General features: G+C 47.4%; 1 protein-coding gene across 1 annotated transcript in view; it reads left to right on the top strand.

The window, feature by feature from the left end:
• The window catches only part of NDUFS5 (NADH:ubiquinone oxidoreductase subunit S5), a 4865-nt gene extending 4134 nt beyond the window's left edge, over positions 1 to 731 (top strand). Inside the window, exon 3 of the mRNA XM_015417773.1 lies at positions 431 to 731. Within this exon, the coding sequence (XP_015273259.1) occupies positions 431 to 535 (105 nt within the window). The 3' untranslated portion in view covers positions 536 to 731. The remainder of the gene's footprint in view (positions 1 to 430) is intronic.
• The last annotated feature ends 1148 nt before the right edge of the window (positions 732 to 1879 follow it).

Genomic DNA, 1879 nt, shown 5'->3' with positions numbered 1-1879 from the left:
GGAGGGAGGGAGGGAGGGAGCCCAGCAAGGCTCCTTTGATCTTTGAGTGGTTGGGTGCAAGAGGGGATTTTGGCAGATGCATTTTTATCATGCACAGAGGAGAAAAAAAGCTGGATATGTTGGAATTCCTCCTCCTATGCCACAGTCAAAAGGGCACTCTCTCTTCCTTTGCCTCCTCATGTACAGAAACAAATGCCCTGGTGATTCTCCCCTTTTAAGAGGGGAGGGGTGCTGCTTGTATAGATTGTGGCACAATCCACAGGTGGGTCCTGAAGACCAGGGAGTGAGAGTGTGATGAGGGCTATTAAAATGAAGCCATGTCAGGGGCAGGAATTATCTCATTTTTCAGTTTTTTTAAAAAAGTCTTGCCTGCTCTGCCCAGATGGCATCCGAATTCTCTGCCACTGTTTTTTCCCTCTCTCCCTGGCAGATGCAACGCATGAAGACAATTTTAGAGCAGAGAAAGAAGCTGATAAAGGCGGGGAAATACACCCCACCTGACTACCACGCAGGGAAACTGGACACTGACCCTTGAACATTTGCTGCAGACCCTCAAGACAGCAGAACAGAGAGTGCTTCGCTGCCTGTCAGCTTGGAGTTGGGGATTTTTATTCTACCAGTGCCGTCTGTGTGAGAGAGCCAAGATGGGCTCTTGCATCTGTCCTGTTGCTATCCAACTCTGCTTCAGTGTATGCCACTGCCTGTTGCTGGTTGGAATAAAAAAAATCTTTCCTGGTTCTCAAGCGTTGCTTGCTGTGAGATCTACACACACACCACAACAGCCAGGTAAATTATCTGTTTACCAGGCAGGAGCAGAGTCAGCCGGAACACCAAAAATTCAGCTGTTGAATGGAGCTTGCCATTTCATCTGAGCCCATCTGCCATTGGCTTCTGTCTCTATGGCTCCCTTCCCTTTTTTCTCCAGCCATGCCCTCTGCACCTGCCTCCCTGCTCCATCCCTGTGCTCTTACCCAGACTTACCCAGAGTCCAGGGTGTGTTTAAAAGAATATAAAAGTTTACTATAACCTAACATGGGAAAAGGGTACACAGGATATAAAATAACAAAGAGCTTATATGCCTACATCCTTACAGCTAAAAGGTAAAACTGGAATGGCATGGCGTCTTCTCGGTCAGAACAAAGAAACACAAAGACGGAAGAAAAGCCATAAAATGCTAATACTTGGCACCTTGGTTTCCAATCAGAGCAACAAACTAGCTCCAAAGTTCCCGGGCATCCTATAATCTAAATAGATTGGTTACAAACAAACATGTGACTTAGCAAACATCATTAACCCAGTAAATACTGAAGTGTTTTAAGTTGTAACACCCAACAATTTTGAAGGCAGTGGAAACAACTATTCCAAGGTGATTGCTTAGTGTCACGTATGACACATTGAGCATCAGCTTGTGAAAGATAATGGCAAGCCTTTTTCTGGACTGGAATCACATACCACATCACCATGATGCAGGATGGGGCTCATCTCCTTAGCAGTGTGCTGGAAGGTCCCCTAGAGTATGGTGACAGTTCCCCTGAAATGCCTGGCTGTTCCACTCCCCCAGGTTGCTCACCAACTGCTAGAAGTCATTGCACCTCACCAGGGACCCATTAGGCTCAGTAGTCTTCCACTGGCAGCTGTGCCATGCTTCAAAACTCTTGAGATGCATGGTGCCAGCCGTCACTGTCGCATGGATGACTGTGCCTTCAGCATTGTCCACTCTCCTGCAATGCTGTCTCTGTCTATGCACCCCAATGTGCCATCCAGGCCAACATAACTTCTTGCCATCTCCTTCCAGCAGTTAGGGCAACCTTGTTATCACTGTCCTTTCCTCAGGCTACTGCTGTGTGGCTTGGGAGCAGTGAACAAGCAGCTAGACCTT

The sequence above is a fragment of the Gekko japonicus genome, unplaced genomic scaffold, assembly GCF_001447785.1.
Source record: "Gekko japonicus isolate JY-2015 unplaced genomic scaffold, Gekko_japonicus_V1.1 scaffold203, whole genome shotgun sequence".
In the NCBI taxonomy this organism is placed as follows: Eukaryota; Metazoa; Chordata; class Lepidosauria; order Squamata; family Gekkonidae; genus Gekko; species Gekko japonicus.
The sequence above is the reverse complement of the archived record's forward strand: the minus strand, read 5'-3'. Positions and strand labels throughout refer to the sequence as shown.